General features: G+C 51.8%; 1 protein-coding gene across 1 annotated transcript in view; it reads right to left on the reverse strand.

Moving 5' to 3' along the window:
• The window catches only part of ZNRF1 (zinc and ring finger 1), a 94520-nt gene that overhangs the window by 27429 nt on the left and 48046 nt on the right, over positions 1-19045 (reverse strand). The window contains exon 2 of the mRNA XM_037878188.2: positions 2578-2673. Coding sequence (XP_037734116.1) covers positions 2578-2673 — 96 coding nt within the window. The remainder of the gene's footprint in view (positions 1-2577; positions 2674-19045) is intronic.

Raw genomic sequence — 19045 nt, forward strand, 5'->3', positions numbered from 1 at the left:
TCCCCAAGGATAACTACTGGCATTTCAACATCCCCAATGGTAATTTTCTGGTCTGGAAAGTAAGTCCCTTCTTGCAACTGCTCGAACAGCCTGGAGTTCCTAAAGATGCGAGCGTCATGCACCTTTCCCGGCTATCTCACGTTGATGTTGGTGAAACGTCCCTTGTGATCCACCAGTGCTTGCAGCACCATTGAGAAGTACCCCTTGCGGTTTACGTTCTGGTTGGCAAGGTGGTCCGGTCCCAAGATAGGGATATGGGTTCCGTCTATCGCCCCACCACAGTTAAGTAACCCCATTGCAGCAAAGCCATCCACTATGACCTGCGCATTTCCCAGAGTCACTACCCTTAATAGCAGAACATCAGTGACTGCCCTGGCTACTTGAATCACAGCAGCCCCCACAGTAGACTTGCCCACTTCAAATTGATTCCTGACTGACTGGTAGCAGTCAGGAATTGCAAGCTTCCACAGGGCTATCGCCACTCGCTTCTCAACTGTCAGGGCAGCTCTCACCTTGGTATTCCTGCGCTTCAGGGCAGGGGAAAGCAACTCACAAAGTTCAAGGAAAGTGGCCTTACACATGCGAAAGTTTCGCAGCCAACGTGAATCATCCCAGACCTGCAACACTATGCGATCCCACCAGTCTGTGCTTGTTTGCCGGGCCCAGAATCGGCGTTCCACTGTATCAACCAGCCCCACTGCCGCCATGATGTCCCAATTGCCACAGCCCATGCTTTCAGGAACGTCTGTGTCCATGAACCGATCACAGTCGTCCTCGTGCTGGTGCCTCTTAGCCCGGTTCCGCACATCCTCCAGGATAATGCGCGAGGTGTTTACAGTGCTCACAACAGCAGTGGTGAGCTGAGCAGGCTCCGTGCGTGTAACCCAGGAAAAAAGGCGCAAAATGATTGTCTGCCGTTGCTTCCACGGAGGGAGGGAGGGAGGGGCGACTGAAGACATGTACCCAAAGCCACCTGCGACAATGTTTTTGCCCCATCAGGCATTGGGAGCTTAACCAAGAATTCCAATGGGCAGCAGAGACTGCGGGAACTGTGGGATAGCTACCCTACAGTGCACCACTCTGTAAGTTGATGCTAGCCATGGTACTGAGGACACACTCCGCCGACTTAATTCACTTAGTGGGAACATACACAATCGACTGTATAAAATCGATTTCTAAAAATCAAATTCTATAAAAATCAACCTAATTTCGTAGTGTAGACATACCCCTAGTTTTGTGAGATCCCTTTGTAGCTCTTCGCAGTCTGCCTGGGACTTAACTATCTTGAGTAGTTTTGTGTCTGCAAATTTTGCCACCTCACTGTTTACTGCTTTCTCCAGATCATTTCTGAATATGTTCAATTGGACTGGGCCCAGTACAGACCCATGGGGGACACCACTATTTACCTCTCTCCATTCTGAAAAATGACCATTTATTCCCTACCCTTTGTTTCCTATCTTTTAACCAGTTACCAATCCATGAGAACACCTTTCCTCTTATCCCATGACTGCTTATTTTGCTTAAGAGCCTTTGGTGAGGGACCTTGTCAAAGGCTTTCTGAAAATCTAAATACACTATATCCACTGGATCCCCCTTGTCCACATGCTTGTTGACCCCGTCAAAGAATTCTAGTAGATTGGCGAGGCATGATTTCCCTTTACAAAACCCATCTTGACTATTTCCCAGGAAGTGGGTTACCTGGACCACTAGATCCTACCACCAGCCACACAGTGTCTTGGCTGCGTAACCAAGTTAGGCCAATCAGTTCCCATCCCCAGTGTTCAATTCCTCACTGATCAAGTCACTGGGAGAAATGAAGTGACCCCAGAGTGCCCTGGGGGCATTCCCACCCCACAAATGCTCTGGAGGAAATGCACATAGCCTGCCCTCCCCAGACACTACACTTCAGGGTTTCTGCTCCCAGCACAGCCTATGTCTAGGGCTGCCCCTATCTTCTCCCCACACACTCCTCCACCCCACTCCCACCTGGCAAGGCAAAGCTCTGCACAGTGCAAGCCAACAGGGTTGATCCTCAGCCCCCAGCCCCACACGTGTGACCCAGCCAGCTGCCCCCCTTCCCCCCCACTGGGGTAGTTTTGGGAAGAGCCAAGTAGGGCTGGATGGGGGCTGTGTGGGGAAGGGTATTACACCTAACAAGGGGGTGGAGAGCAGAAGCCTGGGCACACAGGACCAACAGCTGGTTGGCCACTCCCAGCTGAAGAACACAAGTGTGACGGGAAGTCCCTGAGCTGGAAGCAAAGCAGGGGGGAAGGGCATGGCCGAGACGGGGCAGCTCCTGTATCCGAAGGGTGGAAAGAAGCAAGAGCCCCGGATAAGCTGGGGCTAACTCATAGCCCAGGAGAGCATTCATCTGGGCATTCTTCCCCGTACCAAGCCAGCTAAAGCCGACCCCTCCAAGCCTGACAGCTGGGCCCTCTCCTGGAGAGACGCAGCACGTCTGCCTGCGATGAGGCTTTTCTCCGTGTCCTGGGCTGAGCTGCCTAGCAAACCCTGTGGTGTTTACTGGCCCTCCCTCGGGCTCACGAGCCAGCTGCTGCACACAAAGGGAGCCCTTACCGTTGTAGGAGAGGCGGGGCTTGCTCAGACACATGATAAAGTGCATTTCCATCTCGTCGGAAGCCACAGATTTGGAGCAAATGGGGCACTTGAAACCTGGAAAGAAGCAGAGGGAACGTCGATTAGACAACATGCACCCCAACCCCACAAGGGAGCCGGGCCGCAGGCTCGCTGCTGCCAGACGGCAGGCGCTGGCATGCAGTAACCAGCCTGCTCCAAGCAGGCAGCCAACACTGCCCAGGTGTTAACAGAGGCTCTTACCAAGAGCGAAGACACTCCTTGCTCAGTACCTAGAACTCTGCTAGCACTCTGTGCCCAGTCCACTGCTGCTCCCCGCATGACGCACAGGCCAGAACACGCCTGCCAGCCACGGGAAATGCAAATGCATTCTGTGCCACGGCTAACGCAGGCAGGACAGAGGGAGAGACCCCACACCGGGGTCCCACGCCACCTAGAGCACGACCACCCAACGAACACGGCTATCAGCCAGTTCACTTCCCTAGCGAGCACTGCCCACAGCTTTCTCCAGCCTAGGTTTAGAGTAACGGAGCTCCCACCTTTCCCAGTAGGGCTCGGTCAGAAAGAGCCCGTGCCGGAAGCTCAGATTCCCCCCTCTGAATTTCACCCCACTCCTGCTAGCCACACTGCTAGTTCCCCTCCCTTTTGGAGCATTTGTATTGCTGTTGCTCGCACATGGAGCAGGTCTGTGCTGGACACGCAGAGGATCCACAATGAGGAGCTAACCCAGCTCACGTAATGAACGGCGCAGAGCCACAGGGGGGAGGAGGAGGGGAGAGGGAGACGGGGGTAAGGGACACCAGCAGCACGACATGGCTGCTCAGCTTGGCCACAGCTGCGGCTCTTGCCCTTTTTCGGGCTGTCATAAAAATAAAGGGAAGGGAACCACCTTTCTGTAGACAGTGCTAGAAAATCCCGCCTGGCCAGAGGCAAAACCCTCTCACCTGTAAAGGGTTAAGAAGCTAAGGTAACCTCGCTGGCATCTGACCAAAATGACCAATGAGGAGACAAGATACTTTCCAATCTGGGCGGGGGGAAGGGGGGGGGAGGGAGAGGAACAAAGGATCTGTCTGGTGCTTTTTCTGGGAGCAGATCAGGAATGCAGTCTTAGAACTTCTGTTAGTTAGTAAGTAACCTAGCTAGAAGTGCGTTAGATTTCCTTCTGTTTAATGGCTGGTAAAATAAGCTGTGCTGAATGGAATGTATATTCCTGCTTTTGTGTCTTTTTGTAACTTAAGCTTTTGCCTAGAGGGATTCTCTATGTTTTGAATCCGATTACCCCTGTAAGGTATTTACCATCCTGATTTTACAGAGGTGATTCTTTTACCTTTTTTTTAATTAAAATTCTTCTTTTAAGAACCTGATTGATTTTTCATTGCTCTTAAGATCCAAGGGTTTGGGTTTGTGTTCACCTGCACAAATTGCTGAGAATTTTGATCAAGCCTTCCCCAGGAAAGGGGGTGTAGGGCTGGGGGGGGGGGGGGATATTTTGGGGGAAGACGTCTCCAAGTGGGCTCTTTCCCTGGTCTTTGTTTAACACGCTTGGTGGTGGCAGCATATGGTTCAAGGACAAGGCAAAGTTTGTACCTTGGGGAAGTTTTTAACCTAAGCTGGTAAGAGTAAGCTTAGGGGGTCTTTCATGCAGGTCCCCACATCTCTACCCTAGAGTTCCCACATCTGTACCCTAGAGTTCAGAGTGGGGAAGGAACCCTGACATTCACTATGCTGCACTTAGTGCTCTCAGCGCCTAGCTGCCTGGGATCCCAAGTCCCTTTTTTGCTGGCATTCCTGTTCCCATCTTACTCAGTGGAGAGGGGAGCTGCTTCCCACAAAAGACATGGTTTGTACCCTGATACCACTGGGCAAACCCACAGTGTTTCACAAACCTCAGCAGACACCTCGGTGGTTTTATCCCATCTGTACATGGAGGTAATCTCAGACAGACAGACAGAAAGTGCCTTGCCTAAAGTCAACCAGTCTGCCACAGGATAGGGGTCCTGGGTTCCAACTGCCACCTAAATCTGCCTCAATTCAGCCCTGGAATTATATGGTGGCCACAGAGAGACATGCTTCTAACATGTCCCCCGGACACACAGTGTGACGTAGGCATGTGTGTGTCCTTTTAGGAATCAGAGAGCACTGGGAGGAGGAGTAGCCTAAGATGAAAAAGTCAACCCAAGCCCCAGGTGGCCAGCAAAGGGGGCCGGCAGGCAAGCGAACTCTGCTCAGAATGATCCAGCCCTGCAAAGGACACCTCCTAGCTCTCACAGGCCCCATCTCTGACAGCACCCGACGTAACAGAGCTCTCAGCCTGCTTGATCTGGTTCTGATTGCTGGAGCCCTGAACAATCCCCGTGGGTCTGCGAGGGGGTGTGGGGGGGAAGCAACTCCACACAATTCTAGAGACAGCCTGTCTGTTTACAAACACCTCAGCACAAGGTCACAGCCAGCCATGGTCCAGGCTTTGAACACTGTGCTAGCTGGCCTGTTAACCACAGAGCTCCCAGCAGTGGGACTGGTCCCCGCAGAAACAGAGAGAGAGAGAGCAGCCAATGAACAAGGTCTGCAGTGAGAGCTAACTCTGGCAAATGGAAACAAGAAGTCTCTGCAGGAAGGGCAGGAGAGAGAGATAAGTGACCCCACTTTGATGGGAAAGCCTGTCCAATACCAGCCCCTAGGGGCCATCTCTCCTTCAGTGGTAGTGGCTCTGCAGCTGGCCTGAGATGCTGATGAGGGTCCCGTTGCTGGGTAGACCACAGCCCTTCAGATTTGTGCTGTGCTGGGGAACTAGCTGGGTCAAGGAGTTGATATGATGCTGTACAGTCTTCAACATCTAGGCTGCCCTGCCAGTCCAGATTAGGTCAGCAGCAACGGAGGAGTTTTTGGAGGGTTGTTCAGGGCCTGTGGGGTTCAGGACCAGTTCCTAGCACAACAGGAGTTCAAAGGCCACTTTTGCTTCGGGGGCGGGGGGCTCAGCAGGAGGTGTGGGGACAGTAACTCCCTCCTCCATCAACCAGTCGGTCCCATCAGCCCAAGGCTGTAGCCTTGTCAAGCAGCCCAGCACTAGAGAGTCTACCAAGCCCCACACCAAGTGAAATCAGGGGCTTCCAGCCACTTGCAAGGCTTTGCAAGTTCCTGACACCTTTTGCTCAGAACAAGCATGCCCATGTGTCATGCTGAGAGTTACCACTTCACAGTTAGGGCTCTGAGCTTGTCCTCATGTAACAGGTGATCAGCAGACTCCCTGGTGCAAAGCTTCTGGAGGCCGAGTTCTTGCAGATATCGGCTTAACAATTCCCCTAGAGCTTTCCTGGGAAACCACAAAGTGGATTTTAGCTCACAAAAGCTTATGCCCAAATAAATCTGTTAGTCTCTAAGGTGCCACAAGTACTCCTAGAATTTTGAAAGTTCACTCTTGTCTGGCCCATTGTTTCAAACAGTCTTTTGAGGCTTAGAATACTTCCCAGAGTTTACATTAGACATGGCTGCCCCCAAGGGACGTTACACAGTCCCACAACAATACATAACCATTTGCATTTTGAATACACTGAACTCCTAAAATACTTAAACTTAATTATTTTAAGGTTTGTCCAGGAAATTGCCATCTCTGTCACAATCTACCTGCTTGCAGTGTTGCTGCATTGGTCCCAGAATAAGAGAGACAAGGCGGATGAGGTAATATCTTTACCAACAGAAGTTGTCCCAGTAAAAGAGACAAACCTGAGTGCCACAGAGCTCTCCTTCTGGCCTGAGGAAGGTATCAGAGTGTCACAGCTAAACACAAGGCGGAACAGACTGTTAAGCATAAGGAGTTTACGTGTTGCAAGAGACCATTCCTACTGAAGTGAGCTATTAACACCTCTGCAGGATAAAGGAGAGTTACTGGGTTACAGGCCCTTGTAATGAGAGATAAAACCACCGTCTCTGAGTCCATGATTTTTGGTAGCCACCACAGTTATGAATTTCAGCTCTCAGGTTCACCTTCTGAAGGTGCTGAGAAGCTTCCTTTGAGGAGGAAGACAGAGGTCAGATATGGAGCAATCGTTTTGTGGTGTTTTTGTCTTATTTTTCTGCGAGACTTCATTCACGTGCACAGCGCACATTTCTGCACAGCTTCGTTCGAGCGCACATCATTCTGATTTCACCCACCTAGTTGATATCCTGGGTGAGGTACACCGTGTGTTGTGATAGGCATACGTAGGACCCCTGAAAGGCATGTTGTGGGGGGTGTTGATCATCATAGCAGTGGAGAGGACACTGCAGGCTTTGCATCTGTTCAGCTGGTGTGTCGTGGTCTGTGGGAAGCTTGCTTCTGATGAGCTTGGCGAGGTTGTTTGGGAAAGGTTTCTTCCAGGATGTGGTCACCGTCAAGCGTGGGCTGTAATTGTTTCATGATACCCTGCAGAGATACTGGCTTTATGTCTCAGTAGCACAACTGGTAACCCATAACTCTCCTTTAAGGTGTTTCTTGCAACATGTGTTAATTCCTTATACTTCGGCATTGGTGAGGCCTCATCTGGAGTACGGTGTCCAGTTTTGGGCCCCACACTACAAGAAGGATGTGGAAAAACTGGAAAGAGTCCAGCGGAGGGCAACAAAAATAATTAGGGGGCTGGAGCACACGACTTATGAGGAGAGGCTGAGGGAACTGGGATTGTTTAGTCTGCAGAAGAGAAGAATGAGGGGGGATTTGATAGCTGCTTTCAACTACCTGAAAGGGGGTTCCAAAGAGGATGGCTCTAGACTGTTCTCAGTGGTAGCTGATGACAGAACAAGGAGTAATGGTCTCAAGTTGCAGTGGGGGAGGTTTAGGTTGGATATTAGGAAAAACTTTTTCACTAGGAGGGTGGTGAAACACTGGAATGCATTACCTAGGGAGGTGGTGGAATCTCCTTCCCTAGGAGTTTTGAAGGTCAGGCTTGACAAAGCCCTGGCTGGGATGATTGAGTTGGGGATTGGTGCTGCTTTGAGAAGGGGGTTGGACTAGAGGACCTCCTGAGGTCCCTTCCAACCCTGATATTCTAGGATTCTATGATTCAATAAAAGATATTACCTCACAATCTACATGGAAAGTTAGTATGTTGCAAACCAGTGTGTGAACAGACAGTGCCCTACCCAACCTGCACGCCCTGAAAGCCCCGTGCAGACCCTGCTGCCGTACCCCGAAAGCTCCCTACTGTACTTCAATGTACTCCCGTTCAAAGAGCAGGACATCAAAGTACACTTTTAGCACACAGCCCCAGGGTCCACGCAGCCAGTTAGCCTGTGGCAAGCCAGTGCACTGTATGTTCACACCCTGGCTTGCCACGCACTAACTCTAAGGGCTTGGATACACTTGTGAGTTAGAGCGCAATAAAGGAGCCCCGGGCAAACTAGTTCACTACCCGTCCACACTGGCAAGGCAAGCAGAGAGCTCCGACTCCGCGGCTACAATGCTGTTCATACTCCACCTCGGCAAGTGGAATAATGTTTTGTGCACCCCCGCTGGAGCACCGCGGCACCAGTGTGGACGCCCTGGTCCTATAGTGCGCTCTGATCGGCCTCCGGAAGTGTCCCACAATACCTGTGCTAGCCACTCTGGTCATCACTTTGAACTCTATTGCCCTGCCCTCAGGTGACCAACCGTCAGACCTGCCCTTTAAATTCTCAAGGAATTTGGAAAATCCCCTTCCTGTTTGCTCAGCCAGGCGTGGAGTGCTCTCAGCACATCTTTCCAGGTGACCCTGCCTCCACGCGCCAGGCGATCCCAAGTATGGAACAATGGCGAGGTGCTGGACCTCATCAGTATTTGTGGGGAGGAAGCTGTCCAGTCCCAGCTGCGCTCCAGCCGCAGGAATTACAATACCTTTGGGCAGATATCAAGGCACATGATGGAAAGGGGCCATGACTGGGATGCACCACAGTGCAGGGTTAAAGTGAAGGAGCTGCGGAATACCTACCGCAAAGCCCAGGAGGCTAACAGCTGCTCCTGTGCTGCCCCCGCAACCTGCCGTTTCCACAAAGAGCTGGACGCAATACTTGGGGGCGACCCCACCTCCACTCTGAGTACCACCATAGACACTTCTGCCTTGTTGAACTGGGCTCTGGAGGAGGAGCAGCAGCAAAGCAGGACCGAGGGTGCTCCGGCATAGGAAGACACCCCGGAATCCCTAGATGCATGCAGCCAGGAGCGGTTCTTAAGCCAGGAAGAAGGGAGCCAGTCGCGACGGCCGGTGCTTGGGGAAGGACAAACGCCACAGGAGGTTCCTGGTATGTGGCTTTTATTTTGGGAAGGAAGTTATTCGGTGCGAGCTCTTGGGGTGAGGAGGGTTAGGGCTGCATATATGCCTTGATATGGAATAGGGCGTTGATGTGCTCTCTCACATCGCGGTAATCGGCCTCAGTGATCTCTTCAAAGGTCTCATCCAGAACGTGGGCAATGCGCTTGCACAGGTTTCTCGGGAGAGCCACTGTGGTCCTGTCCCAGTCAGGCTAACTTGTCAGCGCCACTGTGCCGTGAGGGGCAGGGGGACCATTGCTGCACACAGGCAAGCTGCATACGGGCCAGGGTGGAAGCCACATTGCAGTAGAAGACCCTCCCTTGCTTCCCCGGTCACCCTCAGCAGCAAAATATCTTCCAGGACAGACTCCTGTGGAAAATGTGGGGACAATGTTCAGCATAGGGGCCCCCTGCCACTGTTGGCTCTCCCCAAGGCACAGAACCCCAGAGGACAGTACAGCCGTGAAACAATCAGTCACGCTTGACCCTGTGCTTACTCACCATTTTGGGGCTCCTGTGGATTACGTGCACGTGCTTTCGCACAGACAAATTATGCTATTGTGTAGACTGTGCTTGCCCTTAAGTACAGGGGAATCATTGCTCTGTCTGCTGTGAACAATGCTGCCTCTGTTAAGTGTTGCATTTTGCCTTTACAGATGCAACTTTGAGATCTCAGCTGTCTGTGTTATCACCAGCTGAAAGACTCCAAAGAATAAGAAAAAGGCCACGTAGAAGCAAGGAAGACATGTTGCATGAAGTAATGCAGCATTCGAGAAATGAAAATTGAAAAGTGCAGGAGTGGCGGAACAGTGAAAGTAAGATCCACCAGCAGAATGAGGCGCACCGGCACAAAAGCGCGGTGCTCCGGCAGCAAAGCACGGATCAGCTGATAGGCATAATGGAGCGCCAAGTGGACTCGATCCAGGCACTCGTAGCCATGTAGGCGGAGCACTACCACACCTGCCCCCCCCCCGCAGCCCTTGTCCCAAAACTCTTTCCCTTGTGCCCCCATGTCACCTCCAACCCCACTTTCCCCAACATCCGGGTTCTTACCGCCACCAGCTGCCTCCAACACCTGTAGCTTCACCACCCAGCCCTGCAAACTGTGACCGTTACTCACTGCACTCAACCCTCATCACCATCCATTTTAGCCAGCCAGACGTGCAGCACTCATTGCACAGCACTCCAGACAGGAAGGCTGAGTATGATAACAGGGCATACACAAATCTGTGATTGTCCCGTTCCCCACCCCACCCCCTTGCCCTTTGTGTTTCCCAAGCAGTTGTGTTTCTTTTCTACAAATGCATTTTTTTTTCCTTCTTCAGTAAATGGCTTTTTTGGCTTTGAAAACATTCTTTATTATTGCACTAAGTAAAAGATACTTTAGCCCAGGAAAGAAACAGACACTGCAAGTCAGCGTAGCAACACAGATTCCTACTAACATTGGAACCACAGCAATTCACTCCCGTGCAGGGCACCAGAAATTACCGGTGCCTTTAAGCCTCAAATTGCTCCCTCAAGGCATCCCTAATCCTGGCAGCCCTGCTCTCTGACTGTTCAAATTCAGCCTCCAGGTGTAGAACCTCCGAGTTCCATGCCTGAGTGAATCTTTCACCCTTCCCTTCACAAATGTTATGGAGGGTACATCCCCGCGGACATAACCGCGGGGATGTTCTCATCAGCCAGGTCCAGCTTCCCATACAGAGAGCACCAGCGACTCTTTAAACTGCCAAAAGCACACTCCACAGTCATTCTGTGCCGACTCAGCCTGTTGTTGAACCGCTCCTTGCTGCTGTCAAGGCTCCCTGTGTAGGGTTTCATGAGCCATGGCATTAAAGGATAAGTGGAGTCTCCAAGGATCACAATGGGCATTTCGACTTCTCCTACGGTGATCTTCTGGTCTGGGGGAAAAAAGTCCCGGCTTGCAGCTTCCTGAACAGGGCAGTGTTCCGAAAGATGCGTGCGTCATGCACCTTTCCGGGCCAGCCTGCGTTAATGTCAATGAAACGCCCATGGTGATCCACAAGCGCCTGGAGAACCATCGAGAAATAGCCCTTCCGATTAACGTACTCGGAAGCTAGGTGGGCTGGTGCCAGAATTGGAATATGCATCCCATCTATCGCCACTCCGCAGTTAGGGAAACCCATTTGTGCAGAGCCAGCCACAATGTCATGCACCTTACCCAGAGTTACGGTTCTTCTGAGCAGGATGCGATTAATGGACCTGCAAACTTGCATCAACACGATTCCAACAGTCAACTTCCCCACTCCAAACTGGTTAGCGACCAATCAGTAGCTGTCTGAAGTTGCCAACTTCCAGATCGCAATAGCCACCCGCTTCTCCACCGGCCGGGCAGCGCTCAATCTCGTGTCCTTGCGCCGCAGGGTGGGGGCGAGCTCCTCACACAGTCCCATGAAAGTGGCTTTTCTCATCCGAAAGTTCTGCAGCCACTGCTCGTCATCCCAGACTTGCAAGACGATATGATCCCACCACTCAGTGCTTGTTTCCCGAGCCCAAGAGCGGTGTTCCACGGTGGTGAGCAAGTCCGTGAAGGCCACAAACAATCTTGTGTCATATGCGTTACTCGAGTTGATATCATCATCGGACTCCTCACTGTCAGTTTGCAGCTTAAGGAGTAACTCGACTGCCAGACGTAACGTGCTGGCAAGACCCATCAGCATATTCCTCAGCACTTCGGGATTCATTCCCGCAGAACGAAAGGGAAGACAGAGCGCGCAGTATAAAAAAAACATTGGAAGATGGCGCCAAATGTGGACGGAAGCTCAGGGATTGCTGGGATGCGAACCAATGCATTACGGGGCGTTGGGACATGACCCAGAATGCCCCGCACTCCCTGCCTCCTTCCCACAAGCCACAGCACCAGAATGGGAAGAGGTGCTCTGTGGGATAGCTGCCCATAATTCACCGCTCCCAATACTGCTGCAAGTACAGCAAACGTGGCCACTCCAGTGCGCTTGCAGCTGTCAGTGTGGACAGACGGCAGCGCTGTCCCTCTGCGCTCTACAAAGGCGAGTTTACCTCACAGTGCTCTACATCTGCAAGTGTAGCCAGGCCCTTAAAACGTAACCACGAGAGAGAGGGAAAGGGACAGAAAAGGAGAGAGGGAGGGTGTTGATGTTCGGCTCTAGGGGCTCATCTACACAAAGTTCTTCCCGATTAACTCCATGTGTGGACACATTTATTCCAGAGCAAAGTCTCCACACTGCAGCTAATGGGGAACAAGTCTGTGTGTAGACAAGCCCACAGTGAGCAACAGCACTGTGTGCGGAGGCTGTACTACCAGGCACCCAGGCTGCATCAAAGGTCGAGGCTGATTGAGGGCCAAGGCCCCCTCCCGTGCAAGCCTCCAGGAGCAAAAGCCACATCCCAACACTTATTCTTGCTCCAAAAGGTTTCCTCCCCCACCTCCCCATGGGGCCCATCCCCCAGCCTTTTAGTCTCAAATCATCTCAAACTCAAACCCCCACCTATCTAGAAGGCAAGGGGGTGGCAGAACCTTAGCTCCCCCAGGGCTGGTGAACAGCTGTTGAGCAGCACAAGGGACTCATGACAATTGAGAACTTTGCCTTCACAACGCCCCCAGAGCCCCAGCCCTCTGGCACTGAAAGGCCAAGTGCTAACCCTAAGCTGGGGGGGCTGTCTCCGTCTCTCCCCCACCCCCGTGCAGTCACGCTCAGTACTGCCCCGTCCAACCCTTTACCAGCCAGCCACCTCTTTCAGCACACTGCCTTCTGGAGCTCTGCGCTGGACCGGCGTGGGCACGGCCAAGCTATGCCATGGTACCAGTTTGCGTGCCCTGAGCTCAGCAGAGCGGAGCGCTCTCTGACGCAGCCAGCGCTCATAAGCTCCTGACGCATATTGGTATTAGAATATTCGTGTACTTCAGGAAATTCCCTGCCTGCAGAGAGGGAGAGGATAAATAGCTTTAAGAAGACAGGTCCTTCGATTAGGTCTGACTGCAGTGCTAAGAGCCCTCTTCATATATATGCATAGCCCGTAGAGGTGAGAGAAGGAATGTATACAAATTGGTTAAGGATTAATCAGATTTTTCTCTGCTACCAAATGGTTTTAGCTGGGTCATTTTTGCTCTTGAAAGCAGGTCTCGATACACAAATTCCCCCTGGTTTAACGAGAGTGAGAGAGTTCAGACCCTTCCTGTGCACAGAGCCAGAATAACGATTGTACACTTAAAATGGCCTCAACAGGAATGTGAAATATACGTTATTTAGTGCTTTACAGCAAAAAGGAGGCCAAAAGAATTACAACAAACAAGTCACTCATCCACCACCGAAAGGCAGCCATCTCTGGGGTGCCACGCAGCGTTCCTGAACAGCGCACAACACCGCACTGGTCAGGACAGGAAGTTAAGAATCTTGTCTCTGGGGGACACTGCAGGAGGCATAAGGTACTTACCCAATCTGGCATTAGGCCTGGAAATCTGCGGAGAGAGTCATGGCACCTTCAGTGGCCATAAAATAGGTGAGGGCCCCGTGTGTTAGGTATCATCCTGGCACTGTAGGTAACGCAAAGGGAGACCAGGCACTCCCTGCAGCACTGTGGAGTTTCCACAGCTGCCGCATGATGGATGTGCATAGGCCACTAGTGCAGCTTTCCATGAGCCTGTCAGGAAATTGCCAACAACATAAATCAAAGATAAATCCCAGGACAGGGCAGCAAGACCTCAGCCAGACGGACCCACAGAGGAGGGTTTTGTGGTAGTTATCGGTATTACCAACGATGCGATCAACATACTGTTCTTCACCCCTGTAACTCATCAAGCCTCCCCGAGAGCTAGGTATGTATTTACAGAAAGGGAAAGAGATGAACTGGCTTGCTGAGAGGCAGTGAAAAATCAGGGCCAACCTGGATTAGAACTTAGTTACCAGCCCTGTGCTTAGGCCAGTACACCAAGCCGCACAGCAGAAGCCACAACCACACCCCGTTCTCAGCTTCTCTAAGCAAAGCAGCTTGACACTCTGAAATGTGCCATGAAAGTTATTGGGGACCCCTCCACAATGAGAGGAGAAGGCAGGCTGGTGACCTGAGGGCGAGGTAGCCTTTCCAGGTCAACAGTCACAGGGAACGCCAGTCTGCACAGGGCAGTTCTCCTGGAATGAGCAAGGTGGGAATTTAAACAGAGTCCTACCAGTGTAGCCCCTCACACGGACACTTGTTTTGGTATAATAGAGGCATTTTCCCGTTTACCTAAGTAAGCTGCTTAGGAAGCAGCTTAAACAGAACCCAGAAAAGCAGCTCACACCAAAATAACCCTACCCCTGCGGGACACTTATTCCTGCATGACTGGTTAGGCCTTCCTGTGTAAGCATGGCCTGCAGTAATCCACTCTTCTTCACAGAGGACCCTAATACACACCCCCACTTCTGGGGCCGAACGCCCCAGGGCTGCCTTTTAAATAGAGCAGGAGCTTGTAGCTTTGTAGGAAAAGACTGAAAGCTGATGCAACTGACAAATGCATCTGATGAAGTGAGCTGTAGCTCACGAAAGCTTATGCTCAAATAAATTGGTTAGTCTCTAAGGTGCCACAAGTACTCCTTTTCTTTTTGCGAATACAGACTAACACGGCTGTTACTCTGAAACCTGAAAACAGGATGCGGAGCAACACTCGCAAGCATACCGAAACCACAAACAGACCGTTTTAAAGGAACAATGGCACGGGCTAAGGTACGTGAAACGTACAGGCTAAAACCCACCTACACAGGGGTGGGGGGGAGGAGGAAGAAAGATGAACTGGAGCACTCCTAGCCCAGGAAGAGATCTGTAACAGTCCATGAGCCATGTTTCCTGAGAGGGTGAGTCTTAGCAACAAGCCACCACCCAATGGCTGCCTTGCAAATCTTCTGCCTAGGAATGGATTGGAGGTTGGCTGCAGAAACTAACCTCCTCCCCTGGCACCAGGGTGCATCTACGCTGCAATTAGACCCCCATGGGTTGTGTGGCTTGGGCAAAGGGGCTGTTTACTGTTGCCCTTCCAGCTGCAGCCTGAGCTCTGGGACCCTGCCACCTTGCAGGGTCCTAGAGCCTGGGCTCCTGCCAAGCCTGGATCCCTACCCTGCAATTAAAAAGCCCCGCAGCCCTGAGGCAGCTGACACGGGGCAGCTGCACGTTTTTTAACTGCAGTGTCAATATTCCCCCCAATGTGCTTTAGACACAACCAGGAAGTTGCAAGGCTGCTACGGAGCAAAGATTGATACACAGCGCCAGTCCTGTAGACAGGGCTCTCCTGGACAATGAAAGGCTTGCTGATCTAGGGTGCAGAGAGTTCATATCCTAGGTGAGCTTTAAAGGCTGCAGACCCCTGCAGTCGGAAGCCCGGGGAGTTGGTGGAGAAGGGCCTTGCAATAATGGCAGCATACGAAGGGAGAAATCCACCAGTGTCTTGGGGAGGAAGGTCAGTCTCCCCAACACACTGTCCACACAAGGGTCTGACACTGGCTTGCTGAACTGCATCACTGCCAGCAGGAAGTGGCCTGCTGGGTAAGAAATCTTAGTGTGGAAGAGAGAAGCCCCAGCACCTTTGTACGGCGTCCTAGCACCCGACCAAGCCTTTCCAAGCGTTGTGTCAAGAACATACTGAAACCACAAACAGACCAGCTAAGGGCAAGAGAAACAGGTCTGCCTCCTCTATGATCAGGGACGCTGAAGCAATCACCACCTATCCTATCGGAATGCATCTGATGAAGTGAGCTGTAGCTCACGAAAGCTTGTGCTCAAATAAATTGGTTAGTCTCTAAGGTGCCACAAGTCCTCCTTTTCTCTTTTCACCTATCCTTTGATAACATCCATAATCAAACTCCACCAGCTTGAGGGAGTACATTGGGCAGTCGGATGTGGGGCACATGCTAGCACCCACCTGGGCCTTCTGCACCAGGCCCCAAAGATTTCCCATTCAGTTAGGCTCCTTACAAGCTGTGAGGAGGGCATGCTGCCCAGGAAGGGGTCCTGGATTGGGACAGAGACACATCCTGGTTCGGATTGCTCCGCATGGTCTCACTCAGACCAGTACAGAACATGTAGATCATGGGACCGGTGTCTTTCCAGAGCTCCTGGTAAGGAGGTTGGGGGCCAGACTTACCTAGGGAAGGTGTATGTGAACCTCTCCTGCCCACCCCTGCAGGGACAGTGTGTCCCTGGCTGCGACAGCCTGTGCTTACAATCTAGTGCAGAGCACTGTCAAGCTGCGCTTCACAAAAGGTGGCAATAGATCTCTCCAGAGCCCTTTCCTGAGGAGCCTGGCTAAGCACTCCCTGATCCAGAGGACACCAGCGTGGATCTACCCATTGGCTTGCTCTGCCTGCATTTTCCTTGGTCGAGCTGCCACTGCCCTGGGGGGGAATGTCTTGCCAAAGGGGGGGTTTCCTCCAGGAAATGACAGCAGGCAGAAAAGAGGAACAGGGCACCCTGCAGCTCCTCCACAGAGCAGCCTCCTTCCTACTTCTGGAAGCGGAGGTGCTAGTGGTCCCACAGCAGGTGAACATACACAGTGCCTCCTGCTGGAACTGACTGCCTTACACCTTACAACTATGGTTATCCCCTGGAAAGTGACCAGAAATAAAGGCACCTTCTTACTCAGACACTCAGGACAGAGTCAGAGCAGCTTACTTCAGTGACTAAAATAAGTTTTTATTCCTTCCCACTTCTGTTAGCACTGCCCAGACAGCAGAGCCCCAGGAGAGGGAGCTGGAATCTGCAGTCTCATGCTTTGCCAACAGACTAGCCAGCCAAGCTCTGATTGCAGACTCTTCACTGTTGATGAGCCAGAAACAACCCAGCTTGATTCTCAGATCCCAAAGAGGGTTGGCAGGAGCTACCATGTAGAACAAACAGCATGAGTTGTAAACTGGGCAGATTTCCAACTGGAATTCATAGAGGGTAAATCTACACTACAAAATTAGATCGATATTATAGAAGTCGATTTTTAGAAATTGATTTTATACAGTCGATTGTGTACGTCCACACTAAGCACATTAAGTCGGTGGAGCGCGTCCTCACTACCGTGGCTAGCACTGACTTACAGAGTGGTGCACTGTGGGTAGCTATCCCACAGTTCCTGCAGTTTCCGCCGCCCATTGGAATTCTGGGTTACGCTCCCAATGCCTGATGAGGCAAAAACATTGTTGCGGGTGGTTTTGGGTACATGTCGTCAGTTGACCCTCCCTCCGTGAAAGCAACAGCAGACAATCGTTTCGTGCCTTTTTTCGTGCGGATGCCATACTGCTTTCAGCAGACGGTGCAGTAGGATTGCTAACCGTCGTCATCCACCGCTTCTGCTGGCACTCTGCTCTGCTGCTATTGTCTCAATAGCGAATTTCTCCATGTTGTCTGTCCTGGGGTCCCGGGTACGTGTGTTCTTCCTCAGGAAACGTGCGCGGTGCTAACCGTCGTCCTCCACCGCTTCTGCTGCAACTCTGCTCTCACTAATTCATCTCGTGAGTCCTCTTGTCGTTCTCTATAAATATCTATTCTCGTGGCATCCGTCGTCAGCCACCGCTTCCGTGGCAACTCTGCTCTTCTGCAGATGCCATACCACGGAGCCTGCTCAGCTCACCATGGCAGTTTTAAGCATTGTAAACACCTCGCGCATTATCCTGCGGTATGTGCAGAACCAGAACCTGCAAAAGCCGGTGAGGAGGCGATGGCAGCACAGTGATGAGGACATGGACACACTTCTCTTAAAGTACGGGCCCCAGCAATTTGGCCATCCTGGTGGCAATGGGGCAGGCTCATACTGTGGAAAGCCGATGCTTGGCCCGGGAAACAAGCACAGACTGGTGGGACCGCATAGTGCTGCAGGCCTGGGATGATTCCCAGTGACTGCGAAACTTTCACATGCATAAGGGCACTTTCATGGAACTTTGTGACTTGCTTTCCTCTGCCCTGAAGTGCCAGAATACCAAGATGAGAGCAGCTCTCACAGTTCACAAGCGAGTGGCAATAGCCCTCTGGAAGCTTGCAATGCCAGACATCTACCGGTCAGTCGGGAATCAATTTGGAGTGGGCAAATCTACTGTGGGGGCTGCTGTGATCCAAGAAGCCAACGCGATCACTGACTTGCTGCTATCAAGGGTAGTGACTCTGGGAAACGTGCAGGTCATAGTGGATGGCTTTGCTGCAATGGGATTCCCGAACTGTGGTGGGGCGACAGACAGAACGCATATCCCTATCTTGGGACCAGACCAGCTTGGCAGCCAGTACGTAAACTGCAAGGGGTACTTTTCAATGGTGCTGCAAGCACTGGTGGATCACAAGGGATGTTGCACCGACATCAACGTGGGATTGCCGGGAAAGGTTCATGATGCTGGCATCTTCAGGAACTCTGGTCTGTTTCAACAGCTGCAGCAAGGGACTTACTTCCCAGACCAGAAAATAACTGTTGGGGATGTTGAAATGCCTATAGTTATCCTTGGGGACCCAGCCTACCCCTTAATGCCATGGCTCATGAAGCCGTACACAGGCATCCTGTACAGTAGTCAGGAGCTGTTCAACTACAGGCTGAGCAAGTGCAGAATGGTGGTAAAAGGTGCATTTGGACGTTTAAAAGCACGCTGGCGCAGTTTACTGACGCGGTTAGACCTCAGCGAAACCAATATTCCCATTGTTATTGCTGTTTGTTGTGTGCTCCACAATAACTGTGAGAGTAAGGGGGAAGACATTTATGGTGGTGTGGGAGGTTGAGGCAAATTGCCTGGCCGCTGATTACGCGCAGCCAGACACTAGAGCAATTAGAAGATCACAGCAGGGCGCGCTGCGCATCAGAGGAGCTTTCAAAACCAGTTTCATGACTGGCCAGGCTACGGTGTGACAGTTCTGTTGGTTTCTTCTTGATGAAAACCTGACCCCTTGGTTCACTCTACTTCCCTGTAAACCAACCGCCCTCCCAACTTCAATCACCGCTTGCAGAGGCAACAAAGTCATTGTTGTTTCAAAATCATGCATTCTTCATTAATTCATCACACAAATAGGGTAGCCCAGGAGGGGTGAGAGAGGAGGGAAGCACCGGGTGCGGTGGTGAATGAGGGGAGGAGGGAAGGACAAGGCCACATTGCACTTCAAAACTTATTGAATGCCAGCCTTCTGTTGCTTAGGCAGTCCTCTGGGGTGGAATGGTTGGGTGCCTGGAGGGCCCCCCCCCCCCCAATGTTTTTGGGCATC

This window comes from Chelonia mydas, chromosome 12, assembly GCF_015237465.2.
Source record: "Chelonia mydas isolate rCheMyd1 chromosome 12, rCheMyd1.pri.v2, whole genome shotgun sequence".
NCBI classification, from domain to species: Eukaryota; Metazoa; Chordata; order Testudines; family Cheloniidae; genus Chelonia; species Chelonia mydas.